The sequence below is a fragment of the Lonchura striata genome, chromosome 7 (assembly GCF_050655825.1).
Source record: "Lonchura striata isolate lonStrDom1 chromosome 7, ASM5065582v1, whole genome shotgun sequence".
NCBI lineage: Eukaryota > Metazoa > Chordata > Aves > Passeriformes > Estrildidae > Lonchura > Lonchura striata.
Genome location: NC_140709.1, coordinates 32,484,511 through 32,500,539, shown reverse-complemented (window position 1 = coordinate 32,500,539; position 16,029 = coordinate 32,484,511). Strand labels below are relative to the sequence as shown.

At 40.3% G+C, this 16,029-nt stretch overlaps 1 protein-coding gene across 3 annotated transcripts in view; it reads left to right on the top strand.

Moving 5' to 3' along the window:
• ZNF804A (zinc finger protein 804A) overlaps positions 1 to 16,029 on the top strand; it is a 145,627-nt gene that overhangs the window by 109,849 nt on the left and 19,749 nt on the right. Inside the window, exon 2 of one of the 3 annotated variants that reach the window (XM_021543118.4) lies at positions 193 to 336. The exons of 1 other annotated variant lie outside the window; for it this stretch is intronic. In XM_021543118.4, coding sequence (XP_021398793.2) covers positions 193 to 336 — 144 coding nt within the window. Of the gene's footprint in view, positions 1 to 192; positions 337 to 359; positions 15,491 to 16,029 lie in introns of those variants that run through there. One more of the 3 variants, XM_085584630.1, reaches the window with a different exon arrangement.

Below are 16,029 nucleotides of genomic sequence, written 5' to 3'. Positions count from 1 at the left end.
CAAACTGAAGTGTGCAACTCTTCATCCTCACAGCAGTCCAGGAAACATGTGCAGTGTAACACAGCAAATACGGGAAGGCTTTTAGTTACAGAGGTGTGTAAATGTTTACAAATATGATTAACTGCAGAGCACAAAATCCATTTGCAGCGTCAAAGGCAAAACTAAAATTACTTTTTCCTGCCCCCCTTCCAGGATTATGCTGAAAAGAAAAACACGATAGCAAAAGCTCTGGAAGATCTTAAAGCCAACTTCTACTGTGAACTCTGTGACAAGCAGTACTATAAACACCAGGAGTTTGACAATCACATTAACTCTTATGATCATGCTCACAAACAGGTAAGAGAAATCTGCTCACTACTTCAGCTTAGTTTCAGATGGAATAATGAAATAAGATGTTCTTCATACGAGCTGGGAAATCACAGTTGAGTTGTCCTCAACTGCAGATTCTGGAAAACAAAATTCACTCTTTTCTTGAGAACAAATCTTTTGGAGATTTTACAGTGAAAAAAATTCTGAGGTGGGAAGAAAGAGAAATTTGAACAGTTTAATATTGAAGAGGAGCAGGGAATGGTGAATAATAATGAATAATATTATTAAAATTGTAAATGTATAATTTCCTTCTTAACAGTTTAATTTATCACATAAATGCTGTGGTATACTTCAGATGTGACTTACTGGAAAACATTTGTTGCAACAGATGTACATAAAAAACTTGACATACTCTTTGGTAAACTTTTTTTTTAGTGCAGATACATTGTGAAAGGGGCTATGACTACTTACATTAGTGCAGGCACAGTTCTGAAATGAGCTATGATTTTATTTCAATGCACTGTATTTAAAAAAGTGTGTCAATGAAAGGTTTCTGTTTCTTAACTTTAAAGCATCAGTACTTAGGTTTCTCTCACCCTATTGTATCACTTACCTCCAAGCTGTGTCTTTGGTGAGATAAAAGCTGTGCTCCCACAGAATGAGAGAGGCAATGCATCCCAGGGCAACATCCTGATCTGCAGATGGGTTAAATCTATTTAATTCAAAAGCAAGGACAATGCATCTTGACTCCCCTAAAGAGATATGTAATGATAGTGCAAAGATATGTAATAACTGTACAGAAAATTCCTACATAGGCCACTGAGCTGGTAATTATTCTGTACCTTTTCTGGTTTGTTTTTTTTGGGTTTTTTTTTTCCATCTGGTGAAATCATATGGTTATGTATCTGGATTGATTGCTTTTTTTCCTAATTGAATCTCCCCTTTTCCTGTTATTCTGCTCAGGGTGAACATAGATAAGCTACTACATGTTTTATATCTGTATTATATAGAATAATGATTGCTTTTCTTTAGCACTACTCCTTGAAACTTTTTTTTCTCTCTCTCACTGGTATTTTTATTTAGCCATAATTTACAATGTTAGTGTGAGTGTAGATTTAGTTTGGAGAGCTGTGAAGATGTGGACCTCAGCAGCAACAGCAATCTGTGAGAAGCTGGAGGGAAAGATACATAAATTAGATAAGAAATTAGCAGGTAGCTTCATTGCATCCTGTAGCTGCTTATTATGAGTTTTAGTTAAAAGTACAGCTGGAATTGATTCTACAGGTGTTACATTCACACAACAGCACATCACTGATGGATGGCAGGAAAAGGGCAGTTATGGGCAGAGTTTTCTCCACTTGGCCTCACTTAGGATTTATATTTTTAATTTTTTTAGTGCTGTGAAGCACTTTGAAATAATGAGAACCTGAAGGCTGCAGTCCTTGTTCCTCTATTCAATAGTGATGAAAAATTGATTTTGGAGCTGAGGTCAAGTGTGAGACTGAACAGGAACTTTTTTCCAGTGTTTTACATGGTAAATGTGGCTTTGGGCAGGAGAGGGTGGACACTGCACCAGCCTCTGGTGGAGCGTGGCAGATGCTGCCTCTCCATCTTTTCTGCAGGGGGTCTGTGTGTCTGTGTTTGCATGTGGCTCTGTGGCTGTGTTTGGTGAAACACAGGAAAGCCATCCCCTTCCTCTGTTCAACATTCACAAGTCTAATCTCCCTGCTAGGAAGTGGAAAAAAAAAAAAAAAAAGCACAAAAAATTGTATGGATGCTTGTTTGGCCAAAGTAAAACTTTTCAGTAATGTTACTGGCAAATAAAACTACTGATTCCTGAGATAAAATGTTGAGTTTAATTCTTCTGGAATATGTATTTCGTGGTGGCTTCTATTAGTGCTATGAAGGAAAAACATTCCTCTTCCCATATTTTGGGTGGAAAAGGTGGCAGGCAGCATATGCTGCAGCACAGACTTGCTCTGATTGGCTCTGTTTTCAAGAACTTCACACCAAATTCTTTTTATGGGTAGTTTTAATAAGCTTGTTGAAGAGATGTGGAGGTGCCACTGTTGAATGCTCTGATTTTGTCCTGAGACTGCCTATGTCAATGGCAGAAGTTTTCCAGCAGTTCAGTAGAGGTGAGAGGAACAAATAATCTAATCTGTCTTTAGATTTTGCTTCATATTTTTTATCTTTTTTTTTTTTCTTTTTTTTTTTTCTTTTTTTTTCCCCTTTAATCACACCTTTCTACAATAATGGACAGGTAAGGGAAGTACTTAGTGCAAAGAGTCTCCCATGAGCCAAGGACAGTTGTGCAGCCACTGTGGTCTCAGTGATGCCAGCAGCCAAGAGGGGTTTCTATGTGATCAAATGGATGAAAGCTCTGCCTAAACCTCAGTTCCCCCCAGCTTTTCTGAAAAGCCATATTTAATCCTAATTGTGAAGTCTGTTATCACACCGTCTAAGCCATGGGAGGGCTTGGCAGAGAAAATGTTCCTAAAAGCTCCCGTACCTCAATTCTGTTGTAGAAGATTTTCTTTCCATCCAGTCAAATGTTGCTAGCACACAAAATTTACAGGATTTAAATGAGAAGATTTGTAATGTGGGTTTCCTCCATTGGCTGGGAGGCCCTGTGCTGTCAGTGTTGGTTGTGTTTTGATTTGTTATGTCTTAACAGCTTCTGAACACCCACTCAGAGCTAGTATGATATGAGCACCTTCTGAGCAGTCCAGAAAGCAAGCACAGGACTAGGGTAAAGCCAATTTTATTTCCTAGGACCTGAAGGAGTTTAGTGTCTCAAGAGCCCCACTGCCTCTGTTAGTGCTTTCCTGTTTTTAGCTTTTACAGGACTGTTTGGAGAGCATATCTGCAGCCTTTATGAAATACTCCAGGAACAGCAACTTGCAAGCAGTCAGTGGTAATAGAGAAAAATGAACTCTCTGCTTTGCTTTGAAGGCTTAGACAAAGAAAAAACGCCCTCAACAGAATAAAATGGTGGTGTCTTTAAAAGCAGTTCTGAGCTCAGTGCAGAGAGATGAGTAACTGAGGCAGAATTGCTATTATTCAATGTAGTAATGAGGGAATTGCTATTTGATGGTCTAGACCCACAGAGTGTGGGATTTGAGCCCCATACCACAATTTTAAAACATATGTATGAGTCCATGCAGCATCTCCTCCATCCCTGGCAGGAGCTCTGAAGTGCTGGAAACCCCTGCCTGCTCTCCTTGAGACTCTGAGGGTTTGATAAATGCAGCTGAGTGTTAAACTCTGAGGCTCTGAGTGACCTTCCTGTCGTAGCTGCTTGGGCTTGCTCATTGTGCTGTCCTGGGGCACAAATCTGCAGCACACAGCTCAGTCCCCTGTGCCAGCCATTCCTCCAGAGACTTTTGTCACCGCTGGGACAAAGAGGGCTGGAAAGTCTCCATCCCAGAACTTCTGATGAATCACTCAATACCACAGCAGCACACTTCAAGCTTGGTGTTCTTTGCTCTCCCAGGAGGACTCCTGCAAATATCAAACAACAACAATAACAGCAAAAGCTGTGATGAAAAATAAATAGCCCTAATGTGTTTGCATCTACAGATGAAAATACAATCAATTATGTAAATTATAAGCAGGAATTTTCCCCCACAGAACCGTTAGGTCATTTCTCAAACTGTTTGTCTCTGGGTGAAAATGATCTCTGTGCTCTACAAATTTATTTAAAATTGTACGCAGGGAATAATGTACAAATTATGCAGGAAGACTAAATTAGTAGTTGTCCCCTTTCCCAATTCCAGACACAGATTTCTCCTGTCCACATTTTTCTCCTCTCCTTACATCTTTTTCTTTGCACATTTTTTTGACATCAGTGCCAAATAAGCTGGAGATAATCTCTATTCACAATAGAGAATTTCAATCTCTAGTCAGTCAAAAGTCCAAACTTGAATAATTTTCATGTGTTTTAATAAATATTTTGTGGAATATGGGTGAGAACAAGAAGTTTGGAATAAAGGTGTGATTAGACATAACAATAATATAACCCCATTCTTTTACTAAATCTGTACCTCCTATGAGGCATGTAAGGTATAAATTAAAAGCAATATAGCACATTTGGGATGCCACTATTCCCAGCAAAGATAATTGGATGTTAGCAGTTGTTTGAGCCTGCAATTTGAAAACAAAGCAAGGAATCCTTGTAGTCATCATTACAGCTCTTTTTAAAAGCTCTCATTGCAGAGATATTCCCTCTGAAAAAGAAAATCCCCATCTCTTCTGCTTGGCTGGCACCTGCAGAGGGTGCACTGCAGTGCATCTGCAGCTTCTGGCAGAGCCCAGGAGTTTGTGTCTGCTTGCAGGGAAATGGCCAAGTTCTGGGAGACTGATACAGTGATGGAAATGAACTTTTCACTGAGAGCCAGCAGGATTTTATGCTGTGTTTTTTCAGGCCTGCTTTTTGCAGGTTGGTTTCCCCTGGAGCTTTGGGAATCGGACTGAGGCAGAGGCAACATGTTGTATGCAATTTTTGAAATGTAGAAATAATGATTCTCAAAAAACCCTGTTGCCTTCTAGACCAGTATGTCCAGAGCTTTGGTGTAGTACAGGGTAAAAACTGAAGAGTTGCAAGAATTTTCTGAAGACTTGCTCCTTGAACAAAAAGAAAAAGTGATGTGTTGTGAGTCAGATTTCAGGCCTGTTCACTAATAAGGGATTTCATGAAATAACTCTGCTGCTCTTGGATCAGGGAAGTGCCTGGCATGGCTGAGGGGTGGCTGCATTTCTGCAGGGCCAGTGAGGAAGGGCACAGGATGCAGGTGCAGTGCCAGCTGCTCCATCCTCCCGGGGAGAGCGTGACCCTGGCAGGGAGACACTTGCAGAGTCTTGTTTTTCATGCCTTGCAAGTAAAAATAATTACCTGTGGTACATTTTGTTATTTCTCTTCTTTCTATTTTTCTTTGAGGCTAAGTGACTTATTGTTTTTAATATAACAGAGTCATTTTTTTCGCAGCTGAATTTTCTGGAATAAAGAAATTTTATATTCCTTCCCTTTATCATGTTTCTCATGTTAGAGAGCTACATCTTGGTGTGTCCTTGTGGGCAGGCAGTCATAACTACCCAAGCACAGAAGAAATTCAAACATTTGTGTTTGAATCGATCTTGTGTAGTCCTTTCTTACTGTTATTGCTTTCCCAGAATGTAACTTTGGCATGTCTTCCTATATTTCTTTTTTTACCCTCAGGAAAACATACTCATCTTTGTAGCCTTTTTAAATATTAAGGGAACACAAACAAATGTTCAGCTGTGCATTCATATACAGAGATGTTTTTGTAATGCACATACAACCATGAAATGAGCCCCTCCTCTCCCTAATATACTCTGCTCTATCACTCTATTTCAGTATTTTTTTTCCATTAATATGGAATTATTTAGCCATCTTTAGTGGTTGGATTGGTGGTTGTTTGGGTTTTTTGAGTTTAAATTTTAGTGAAAAGCTTCATTTTCAGTTTTATGCACCTGTGCTGACTTTAATGCTAATAAGGTTCCTCACCAGGTCTATTAATTATAGCTCAGCACTGCTGGGAGCACTGGAGCTGAGCTTCGTGATGGACTTGATGCTTCCTTTTCCAACTCTTTTAAGTAATAAAAACAAACAAAAAGCCTCCTGCTGTTACTGTGAAGACAAAGGCAGAAATACCAACATGACAGGAGCCCACTGGGCCACGAAGGAGGGAGCCAGACTGAGGATCCCACTCCTCTGGGATATGGGATGTGTCCAGAGCACACAGTGGGAGTCTTTATTCCACTTTACAGAATGCATTTTAAAATTAAATAGACAAGTTCAGTTCTTTATGAATATTTCAGTATATTTAGGGAGAAACTTCACACACTCTCCTGGGTGAAAGAAAAAATTTGTTTTCTTTCCAGTTTTTCTTTTTTTATTTTAGCTATAAAATTTAATCCCAGCACTTGTCTTCTTGATAAGCATCAGTGTAACAGAGTAGTTAGGCATTCTTTAGCTCCAAACTTGTACTGACAAGTTAGATGAGGATATTTTTGAGTAAAGTATTAATCCAGCAAAATCCAATTTTGTTGCCAATGAGTGTTCTGTTTTCTCATTACCAAAAAAAAGAGACATATCACGATGTCCCTGCCACAGTAATTACAACAGAAAAGATACTCTGTAACTTTTTCTGTTTTCATGTTTGGGAAATTTGATTCTGTAATAATGTTTGATTAACTAATTGACTTTTTTTTTTTTTTCTGAAGAAGTGTTTTTAGAGCAAACACAATTACAGTAGAGGAATAGATACCCCATCTGTCCCACTAATAGCCTGCAAACAGAATATTAACCCCATGCACTGACACTACTGATTCCACGAGGAGCCTGTTTTTTACTGCAGGAGGAGCCTTACCCAGTGGCAACCCTTCCTCAGATAAGAAACTAAGTATTTATCCTCAGTTCTTTATTTTCTTCTGGTTTTGAATTATTGCAGCCTTCTCATTTATGTTCTTTTCAATATCCAGATCAGCCTGATAACCCAATAAATCACTAACATTACATTTCCATGCAAAAAAAATTACAGTTTCTTTTCAACTGCACATTGCTCATTTATTTTCCAAATCTAAATTGTCGCTTCAGTGAAGGGAAAAAAAATTACAGCACCAGTTCAAAGCAGGAGGGAGGGAGGAGTAAGGGACAAGAAGAAATGTTGCTTGCTCCATACATCCTGCATGTTCCTTTCCCTGGCACATGCTGTGGGGTTCATCCTTTTATTTAAAAATCTAATCATACATTTCAGTCCAACTTGGTCATTTTAAATCAGTCCATGAAAATTTCTTCATGCAAGTTAGCGGAACTTGGGGCTAATTTTTTAAACTTTGCTTTACTATATCAGGATTTTTCAGGTTTCTGCTGTTTGGCCAACATTACTGCAAAAGAAAATACTTTTTTTCCTGTTCGTCAGTAAGATAAGAATGGACACTATAATTAGGACCTGAAGATAGGATAAAATACAGGGTTTTACTTCATGATCCTGAGACATTGTGTGTATTGTAATGCATCTTTTGACATACAGTGTTTTGATGGAGAGAAATTATTAAAAACTTATACAAGCACGGGGATCAGATGATGGTTTACCTATCACTTAGTTGTATCAGGCAATAGATCAGCTAAGCAATTACCTACAAGAAAAATACTGCTTTTTATTTCCCTTTATGCTTTAACAGAGCCAGTCTTCCACAGTTAATTTAAACTTCATTATGGCTGCAAAATTCAAACCAATCAGCAGAATACCTTTTCTGCAGTTTTCAGAAATTTGACATGCAGTTCCACTGCTGTCCTGAAAGGAATCAAGCAGATTGTAGATTAACTGTAAGTAATGAATAATGTGAAAACCATTTTGTTACTCCATGGTTTTGAGCTGTTAAGTGATCAAAAAGAAAGCAAAGGAAAACCCAATACATTCCTAGTAGTATATTAAATTCTGACCCCTCAAGGTGAACAATTTCTTACAAGATGATCTACTTTGCTAACACAATTAAGTGGTGGTTAATACTCTATGCCTGATCCTGCAAAAGCCACCTTGTATTTTCCTAATTGCCACCAAAAAAAGTTTCAGGGTATTTTCTTGCCCTCTGGGAGCTCTGCTAGTATTCTACTTCATGCCCTGCAGTTTGTGCATGCTGGTTTCCATGTGAGAGCTCATTCTTCTTTGGGAAGAACTGAGCAACCTTTTCAGCACAGACCACAGTCATTCTTAGGGTAACTATTGCAGTCTTTGCTGATCCTTGCAAAATCAACCCTCCATTCAGCTCAAAAAAAGCTTGTTCTTTTTTTAGTGGTAGCTCTGACCTGTTGATGAAACTCAGCTTTGCAATCAGAGCTGCCTTTTGTGAGGAGATGTGACAAGGCAAACAAACTGCAGGGAAGTGGGAGAGTTTTTCCCACAAGCCATGGCCCTGCTTGTCCTGCAGCGGGACCTCTCGGGGCCAGGGGTGAGCTCCTCACTGCAGGGAAGGCTGTGAGTGTCACCCTGTTCTTTTAAAGGTTTTAAAGTTCTTTTAAAAGTTTCCTATGCCTTCTGATGTTTGCGTATTTCTACTGGAGTTTCTCACCGATGTTCATGTAAATAATGATGGTTTTGCATTCTTCTTTGTGGGAGGAGAGAATTGATGGGCTGTTGGTTTGACCAGCTTGGTTGGAGAGGTGGCAATTTCACCCTCCAATCCACTGTCACTTTTGGAATTCTACATATTACAAGGTCAGAAAAAAAACTTCTGTTTTCCTTCTTTTGCATCTTGAGTGAATACATGAGATATTTCGTGTTGTAGTGCCTTGGGCAGGCAGGAGCACTGGGGTTTTATTAGGCACAGTAATGTCTTTAAATTCCTAAGCCATTTTAAGATTATTCAGTGGAGGCTAAAACATGAACTTGGGTTTTTCTTCTCTTTTTCTCCATGCAGTCAATGACTGCAGAGCCTCTGCTGGTTGGCTCTTGTTTCAGTTTGGATTTTTAATTAGTGCTACAGCTACAGCTCTACAGGAAGGGTCTGAGAGGCTTCTAAAAGTAAGCTTTCCCCACCCTCATGCTGCAAAGGAATGAAATAAGAAAAGCCAAAATAAGGTGAGCATTTGAAGGGGCAGATGATGTGGGCAGGAGTGTGTCTGTTCTGTCCACTGCTGGCAGACAGGCAGTAGCCATGGTTTGAGAACATTTCAAGAGTCAATGAAAAGGAAAGTTAGAAATGGCCCTGCCTTGTCCTGTTTGTGTTTTGGATTGGCTGAGGCTTTCCCTTCATCTCATGGACACCATACCCTTTTTGCAGACATGCCTCTTGCTTCTCTCTGTTTTCACCCAGTGCTGTTCTTGACAAACATCCTTGTGACAAACCTGAATGATTACACAAAGGGCTTCTCAGTGTCTTCCAAAGACTCCATGTGTGGCAGAGGAGTGGTTCAGCATCACACAATTGAAAGTGTGGGTGTTTTTTGGTTGAATGATTTTAAAAAGAAAAAAAAATAAGGCATTCAATCTGCAGAAGACCATTTAAATACAAGCACTTCAAACCTCTCTCTTGCAGAAATCCTTCTTTCCTTGAATTATCTGTTCCAACAGTATGTTGCATCTTTTCTTAAATTGGAATTGGCGAGAAACCCATGGTATACTGTAATATAAATTATAAATCACATTAATTCAAGTTCATTCATGATTAATGTAACTACTTTTAAATGTCTGGCTTCTCTGATAGCACTTACTGCTGTTGTCTTGGTGTGCAGTCTTGATACACATAATGATAACAAGGGAGGACACAAGTAAGCCCTCACCTTTCCTTTTCCAGCACTGAAATTCAACAAAATTGAAAACAATTTTTAATGAAAAACCTCAAACTTTTTAAATGCTTATTTTTATATTTTTATTTTAAACTTTTTATAGCTGTTAAGTGCGTGCTTGCACTGTCATCTGTATGCCACATCTGGTACAGGATCTCATTGTGCTACATGATTTATAACTACAGAACAACATATCTGCTTCTTACAAATTGCTTGTAATGAGAGCTGGAAACAAAGCAAGAGACTGCCAGAGATTGGGTGCCAGAGAAGGGTTACAGCAGTACTGGAGGTTAGGGATCATTATTGCAGACTTTCTTGACATTCACAAAGGGGACAAATTAGAAAAAAAAGTAAAAAAAGGAAAGGAAGCATTAAAATGGTGCTTATCAAAGTCACCCTTAGTTGTTTTCCCTGTCTTTGCTAAGTAAGCCTGAAGCTATCAGGACTGGTTCTCTTTCTTCTGTTCTGTCAGACAGAGCCTGCTGCCACCTCTTCTTCTCTCTCATCTCTCTTTACAGTCCCACTTCTCAGCCCCAGCAGGAGACTTTTCTTCTCTGCCATTTCAAGACTCATTTCTTGCTTAATGAATCCTTCTTTTTCCCTTTGTTTAGATGAGAGTACAACACATGCTGCTGATGCAGTTTACTTCACTTTTTCCCCTCCTTTCTGCCCACAGTTTTGTATTTCTAAGGAATACCCAATTAGTACACTTTCCTTTGCATTGGCCTAATGTATAGGGTTGGTTAAGAATTATGGATTGTATAATGAGAAATACATTAAAAACACATCTAAGGTAAATTTTATAGACTAGGTGTGAGCTTTGTGTGCTCACTGAATGAGAACATGTTTGAGTCCCAGCCTGTCTCACATCTGCTTCGCCTGCAAGGCTGACACCTCGTCACTGAGCACTTGGTGCTTGTGTGGCACAGTGGGAGCTCCAGTCTGAGTTTCTCCTTTGTGACCAGCACCTGCAAGTGGCCAGACCCAAGATAACTGAGTCCAGCTGGGATTTCAAAGAAGAAAAAAAAGAAAAAAAAATCTCTGAGGGGCAGGTGAAATCATTGGGGAATTAACAGCTAAAAGAAGTACTCTACAGGGAATATTCACAGGGAGATTTTTTTTTTGCTCAGATGCTTAAAACTAGGTCAGGCCAGAAGCAGACGTCCATCCATCCCATGCCAAAATTCCTTCAAGGAATATGTTATACACCTGAGGCTGTTTTAGGATCCTTTTACTTTTTTTCCTAAACTAAATTTAAAAAAATCAAAATCAGAGTTGGGAGGAGTGATGTCCAAGCAAAGCTTTCATTACAATGAAAATCTTGACATTACATTACATTTTATTACATGAGCAATAGGATTTGTAATGCTGGGAGCTGGGCAGCCTTAAAATAGCTTAAGATGATGATGATATGGGGGTATATTTTACTCAAATAATGTAGATAATGTCTTAAATGACAGCCAGTCTTTTCCAATGACTCTGCAGGTGGCAGATTTTCTTTCCAAGCTCCATTCAGGTATCTTGCTCTGTCTCTGCACACCTGCCTGGCTGTGAACAAAGGGAAGCCAGAGTAGCTAATGAATCATCTCTGCCTCCATTAACAGCAAGATCAACAAGGCAAAAATAGTGTTGTCTCATTTTCTTTAAGCAGTAGAGAAAATACTGTGTATTAAAAAAGCTCTGGGTCTAGATGCTCCTTATTGCCTCAGGGTAAGACAAGTGTAAAAATCCGTGTGTGTGTGTCCCTGTTGGAGAACAGCTTCACTGGCTGCTCATTGAGTGCTGGGGTGCTCCACAGGGGCTGCTGTGCCTTCCCATAGGGGTATGCACAGAGAGGATAGACTCCTTGGCAAGCCCCTCCAGCTGCCATCTGACCTGGAGACACTTGGTCTATTATTTATTGTTAAGAAGGCAACTGAGAATAACAAGATTCAAGCAGTGTCCCTCTTTTCTTGGTCCGCTGCAGAGGGTGAGCAATTCTGCAAGTGAAGCAAAGCCAGTTCTTGTTCTGATTTTTATTTTTAAGTAGTTTTTTTAAGTGGAAGTAAAGAAAAGCAGAAGCAATTTCTGAGCTCGGTTGACTCTTGGGGTGAGGCTCACACAAACAAGTGACTGGCTGTGTGTGCTGTGCCAGGTCTGGATGTGATGGGCAGCTGGAGCAAGGGGAATGAGGGTGGCTGGGGAGGGAGCAGTGCCCTGCCTGCCCTCTTTTTTTGGAGGGGACAGCTCACCTCCCCATGGGGAGTGGCTGCAGGCTTTCAGCAGCTGCCCTGGGTAGGTGCCTATCACTCCCTGGATTTTGTGTGGCTGGAGGATGTAAGGAAGTGGGATGGCATCTCCTGCTGAGCTCTTCACGCTCCTATTCACTCGTGTGCAGTTTGGAAAACAAATATATAAATAAATAAACCTCACTGAGCTCATAATAAAAATCTTGAAATATTAGTCACTTCTGGGAGCACAGATGATTTCTGTGGAGTAAACTGCCTGGTACACTGCTAAGGAAAATATTTTCTTGCAAATTTGTAACTGCTGTCATTGACAGTAAAATTGCTTGAAATATAAAATAATGGTAGTGTGTTGCCTACCGTGACAGGAACTGTAAGAGGTTTTGACCTTTAGTAGGCTTTAATGGGTGCTCTACAGAGGAACTGACGCTTCCATTTATTAACTTGTAATTGTCCAAAATAAATCCTGCTTTCTCCCCGTCTACTAGATTGAAGCCTAGGGTATGTTAATTGTGCTGGCTCTTCTCCAGGCCTGACACCTTGACAGCTCTTGTCAGCTTTTAAAAGTTATTCCCTTATGAAAACTATACTAGTTATTCTCCCATAATGGCCTTGCCACTCATCTTTTCTATGTTTTTTAATTGTGACATCAAAGTTTGCACTTAGCACTGACCCCCTGACAGGAGAGCGTTCTCTAATGATGAGCAGTAGGTCAGTGCTCCCTGTTCTGGAGGAATGCAAAAAAAAAAATTAAATCCAGCACTTGGGTTAGCAAGTGTACACCTGGGACTCTTGCTTTACTAAGGCTCAGGTATTTGCTCTTCATTAAAGAAATGAGGTTGTACAGTAAACTGATTTATTAGCTGTACCACCCAGTGCTCTAATCTCATCAAATCTCACGCTGTGCAGGACTAGAGCATCTCATAATTTCTAAAAAAAGGCTGCTAATTAACATTTATGTGCTCCAGGACGTGGTGGTGCTGACACTGGTGGCACATTTTCCTTGGAGCTGGCACTGGAGCAATATAATTGTGCTGATGGAGTTGCTGCCTTAGAGATATAAACCCAAGACGTTGCCCAGCACAGTAATTGCAGTTCCCAGGCTGCTTGCTGAGGAGAGAGGGCTGTAGCTCCAGCTGTGCACTGCCCAAAATCCAGGCAGGTATTTAGATTACCTTAGGTTAATCCCCCCTGCAGCTTCAGCTGGTGACAGTGGCTTTTTCTCTTCCCATCCTCACTGTTTGGTGTAATTGGTGTGCACTGTCAGAGAGCTGCCACTGTCTGAGCCCAGAGCAGTTGTGTTCCATTGATAGTACAGTGTGCTACTCAGTCCCAGCACCTGGAAAAGAATAAAACCCTCCACTTTAACTCTGTAGAGTTGATTGTTATTGGAATTGCATGTTCTGGGTAAGGAAAATTATTGTATGTCTGTATTTGACAGAATACCAGAAATCGCTGTCAGCAGATGAACAGCACTAATCTGATCACATTGAAGAGAACACAAGTTAAAGGCAATGCTTTTCCTTCCACTTGCTAAAAGTGTAGCAGCAGAATATCATTTGGGACAATCTGATGTTTTGATGGAGGGTTTTGTTCTTCTGATGATTTCTCTAACATGCTCAAATTTTTCTCCCTGTGCCCTGGAAAATGGTGAAGTTACAATAATGTGGGGATCACACAGTAACTAAGGGAGGCCAATAAACTATTGCTCTTCAGTACCTTGACTGTGTTAAAAGGGTATAATTAGTAATTTAACTATGTTTAGGATCCTCAAGAGTGAAAGGCGAAACTATTGAAATCAGTAGTAATTAGAGTTTACGTTTTATATTCTCATTGGGCTGAGCCTGCAAAACCAAGCTGCCAACTCTGGCTTCCCAAATTGCCAGGACCAGAAACACCAGTTCTTAGAAAATATGCCTGTCACTCCAGGTTCTCCCATTACCTTCAGGATTAAGACTGAGAAATTAAAGACTTTCCCATCACAGACCCAATTCAGAGGGCCATTACGACAGATCAGAAATAGCTGAGGAGCTGCACAAGAGAGGAAGAATCAACTATTTTAAATGTGAATGGATAAAAAAAAGGGTCATGACTGAGTCTTTTCTGAATGTTACATCCTGATGGCCATTTGCTGGTGGAAGGCAGAGTCATTAGGCTCTTCTGTAATGTATTGCTGACTGGAGAATTTTTCCAGGGTGGAAATGGGAGAGGCCCTGGCACTAAGCAGGAGTCTGGACACAGATTGCAGATGTGCTGTGCACAGCTGGTGTCTTGAAGGTCAGCAGGAATTTCAAGCAGGATGATTTATTGTTAGTGATAGTGCCCCAGGCAGAAGCGAGAGTTCGCAGCATCAGAGCAATGTAGGCACATGAGATTTGTTCCACAACACATTTTAAAAGAAAGGGAGCAAGTCACAGCTCTGCTGATGCATCTGCTTGTAGGGGTGTGAGGCTGCTACCTGTGACTGGATCATGCACCAGCTCTGGTTTCAGGAGGGAGAGCTGCTGGGGACCCTGGCTGCTTTCCTGTGCATGAGTTTGATGAATGGACTCACCTCGTGCCTTTGTCAGGTGCAGCTGAGTGTGTGTGCAGTCTCAGGGAAGGCTCTGAATTTCTGGTGGGGAGCCAGAGATCCAAATTTAGGTTTTCAGGGAATTTGTTCTCACACTTCACCATCTTCACTGATTGAATGGAAGCTTGAAGATTTCACACTGAAAAATGCTGATATTTTAATGCAAGAGGTGCTTTAAATGATGCAAAAATTACTTAAGCAGTTCTTATATTTTGTGTGGATATAAAAGATGGTTTTTCTTCAAAAAGGAATTTTTCACCCATTATCTGATTATCCTTCCTTAATTTTAGAGAGGAAAAAAGTACTGAAACCTTAGTGTAAGGTGTAGGTTCAAGGCATAACTCCATTCAACTTATGCAGAAAATTGTTATACATTAATAAGACTTTGTGATAAAAGAAAACACTGCAGAACTTTAACCAAATTATTGAAACGAAGTAGCTATTACTTTAGTTCTACTTTCAGTAATTTTCCTGCAAGTTGTTTCCTTTAATACAAATTTGGGCGGTGGGATCAAGAATGAGCTTTAGTTGTCTGCCAGCAGCTCACTTGGGGACCTGCTTCCTCAAAATTTAGGAAGCTCCTACCAAGTCCAGGTGCAGGTTTTGCTGCACAAACCAGGCTCTGGTGCTGCCTTTGCAGCAGGTGAAATGGGAAATGACCCTGAAAGAAGAAATCTTTGGAGTGATGAAACTGAACTGTTCTCCTGCCTTATTCCAGGAGTGATCTCTGACTCTGCTGATCTCTGTGCCTGTGTTAAGGAGGACAACATGAACTGGGCCATGGGGGTTTCAGCCTATTCTGAGTAGTCTCAAATCAGAAATGTGATGCAGTGTCAGCCCTGTGCCAGGTTTTTCATGGCAGCTGCTTCTCACTGGCTCGATTTTCAGGCAGAGTTTGAAGCACAGGCTGTTTTGTTTAGCAAATTGGGCAATACAATAAATCTGAGTGAGGGCCAGAAATGGTGAATGGGTCTCCTGCTTTTCTGTGTTTGAAGCCTGTTTGTTCATGCCTTCCTTTAATTACAGACAATTCTCACCACTCCCTGTACTGTGCTGAGGTTTTGTGTCACTCTGGTAAGGATGGTCAGTCTTTCAGCTTAAATTCTGCTGCATTGTGCTTTTTACTGTAACTGGAAGACATTTTAATGTGTGTATATTTGTGCTAGAGTAGTCTATAAGTTCTGCTTAGGAGCTGTCTAAGCTTTGGAACTTGATGAATTCCCTGAGCCTTTTTGATTCTCTCTGTGACTTTGTAGTGGCATCCTGAACAAGCAGGCAAGAAACAGTTTTGAGGGATGACATTTTGATGAATGGATTCAAAACTTTCATGAAGGATGAGTCACTTAGATGGCATTGAGAGAGAGAGAATTCCAACAATAAATCCAAAATGTGTGGAGAGAAAATAGTGCTGCCTTTTGTAAACCTTTCCTAAGCTTCATCTCTGGCAATTTTGCAAGAAAAGGGAGAGTATGTGGAAAAAAACAAGTGTCTTCCTGTTGTTTTTTTTTTACCCTATCCCAGCCCAGAGGCACTGCAGCATTTTGATAAAAAAATCTTGAAGCAGGAATGTAGAAATGTTAAGGCAGAAGTAAAAATTTCAGCCCAGTCTACTT